At 41.0% G+C, this 2,265-nt stretch overlaps 1 protein-coding gene across 1 annotated transcript; it reads left to right on the plus strand.

Annotated features, from left to right (window-relative positions):
• Window positions 1–193: 193 nt before the first annotated feature.
• On the plus strand, window positions 194–2,020 carry LOC104949541 (stress-70 protein, mitochondrial; the record flags this gene model as incomplete). Its single annotated transcript, XM_010775907.1, has 4 exons — window positions 194–300; window positions 775–1,030; window positions 1,245–1,454; window positions 1,766–2,020. Coding segments are annotated over 4 exons (828 nt in total), but the record flags the coding sequence as incomplete, so codon positions are not given.
• Between the last annotated feature and the right edge of the window lie 245 nt (window positions 2,021–2,265).

The following is a 2,265-nucleotide window of genomic DNA, read 5'->3' on the forward strand; positions in this document are numbered from 1 at the left end:
TATGTATTCAGTCATTATTCAATGGTATACTAAAATCCATGTGAAAAAAATTGCTTCTCACTGTTCTCAGGTCAAATATTTATGTGATTAAAAATGCGATTAATTTCGATTAATTAATTACAAAGCCTCTAATTAATTAGATTAATTTTTTTAATCGAGTCCCGGCCCTAGTTTTATTGTTTTGTTTTTTTAGGCTACCAAAGATGCGGGTCAGATCGCTGGTCTGAACGTCCTGCGTGTGATCAACGAGCCCACAGCCGCTGCTCTGGCCTACGGTCTGGAGAAAACTGAGGATAAAGTGTAAGTGGAGAATTCATTCACGGGCCAGATTCTGTTAAAGAGAAAACCAAAGAACTGTTCAAAAAGCAATCAAAGGGTAAAAGTAGAAATTAATGTATTTAAAAAATCTGTAATAACTTATTTTTCTTGAATGTAATTAGAAAAATAAAGGTAGATAAATTACAATTTAGGGTCCTCTCAGTTGAACGTTTACTTATGTTTAATATGAATGACTATTTATTGTATTTTTAGTAGAAGTTTGTATGTCTGTTTTTGTGTATGTGGCTTTAGTGTGTAAATGGGTATTAAGATTATATGCGTGTGTGGACCCCAGAAAGAATGTCCATTAGTCATGCTAATGCTAACAGGGATCATAATAAAGACGCAAGAGGGGCCTGGTACTGAAGGACAAGTGATGGTGGAAGGAAACACTGTCCGGTCATTTCTTCAGCTTTTGATGTGCCAGTGTTATTGAAATGACCTTTCCGTTTCCAGTATTGCCGTCTATGACCTGGGTGGAGGTACGTTTGATATCTCTGTCCTGGAGATCCAGAAGGGGGTTTTTGAGGTGAAGTCTACCAACGGAGACACCTTCCTTGGAGGAGAGGACTTCGACCAGCACCTCCTCAGACACATTGTCAAGGAGTTCAAGAGAGAGTCTGGTGTGGATCTGACAAAAGACAACATGGCTCTGCAGAGAGTCCGGGAGGCTGCTGAGAAGGCCAAGTGTGAGCTGTCCTCTTCTCTGCAGGTAACATAACCCTCAGTCCCTCATGCAACAGGCCTCAAGTCAAAATACACTCCATGAGCAATTCATATTTATACCTAAAAACATTTTGGCATGCTCTTTATTCTTCACTGATTTTAATATGTTATTAAATATCAAGAAGACTCCTTTTAGTGAGTCTTTTTTTTATTAAAATGTTTTCCTGTTTATTTAAAACGCTGGATATTCTCTCTTCCAGACGGACATCAACCTGCCCTACCTGACCATGGACGCCTCCGGCCCCAAACATCTGAATATAAAGCTGACCCGCTCTCAGTTTGAAGGCATCGTGGGTGACCTGATCCGACGCACAGTGGCTCCCTGTCAGAAGGCCATGCAGGACGCTGAGGTGTCCAAGGGAGACATCGGGGAGGTGCTCCTGGTGGGAGGCATGAGCCGCATGCCAAAGGTAAACACACCGTGTACAACGCGGTTACATCCACAACACTACTGTTTCTAATTAGTCCAGAAGCTTTCCATTATTATATTGAGTATTTTAACGTTGAAATACTTTTGATTTATTAAAGAGCAAAGTTAAGTGAGACCAAAATCAGTCATCTGTTTCCTCTCAAAAAATATAATACAAATAAAAGGCTCCCTACTTGCTTGCAAATAACCCATTTTAGGAGATTTTCCCCATAGAGAAATGGCGTTCTGTAAGGAACAAAGACGAACGTACTCGCCAGAAGTAACCTGAATGCATCATTGTTTCTCCTGCAGGTTCAGCAGACGGTGCAGGATCTGTTCGGCCGTGCGCCCAGCAAATCAGTCAACCCCGACGAGGCCGTTGCCATCGGAGCAGCCATCCAGGGTGGTGTTTTGGCCGGTGATGTCACTGATGTGCTGCTGCTGGATGTGACACCACTGTCTCTGGGTATCGAGACCCTGGGCGGTGTCTTCACCAAACTCATCAACAGGAACACCACTATCCCCACCAAGAAGAGCCAGGTACTGACAGATGCTTCAGCTTTATAGTGAGCTGTTAGCCTCTTTGCCATTTAAAAAAAGCTGTTGGCAGGTGTAAAAAAAATAAAAAAAAATATATATACATATTTAAAAAAAAAAGTTTATACATCAGAGTTCCCGTTAGAATATTTTTTCGCCGGTCAACATGTCCGTTAAAGTTTAAATCTTCCGGACTAAATGAGAAAAGTGCCGGTCAAAGGTCTTCTTTGTTATTTATTGTGCTTTAAAACAAATTGATATGATTTGATATTAAA

Source organism: Notothenia coriiceps, unplaced genomic scaffold, assembly GCF_000735185.1.
Source record: "Notothenia coriiceps isolate Sejong01 unplaced genomic scaffold, NC01 NC01_scaffold00016451, whole genome shotgun sequence".
Taxonomy (NCBI): Eukaryota; Metazoa; Chordata; class Actinopteri; order Perciformes; family Nototheniidae; genus Notothenia; species Notothenia coriiceps.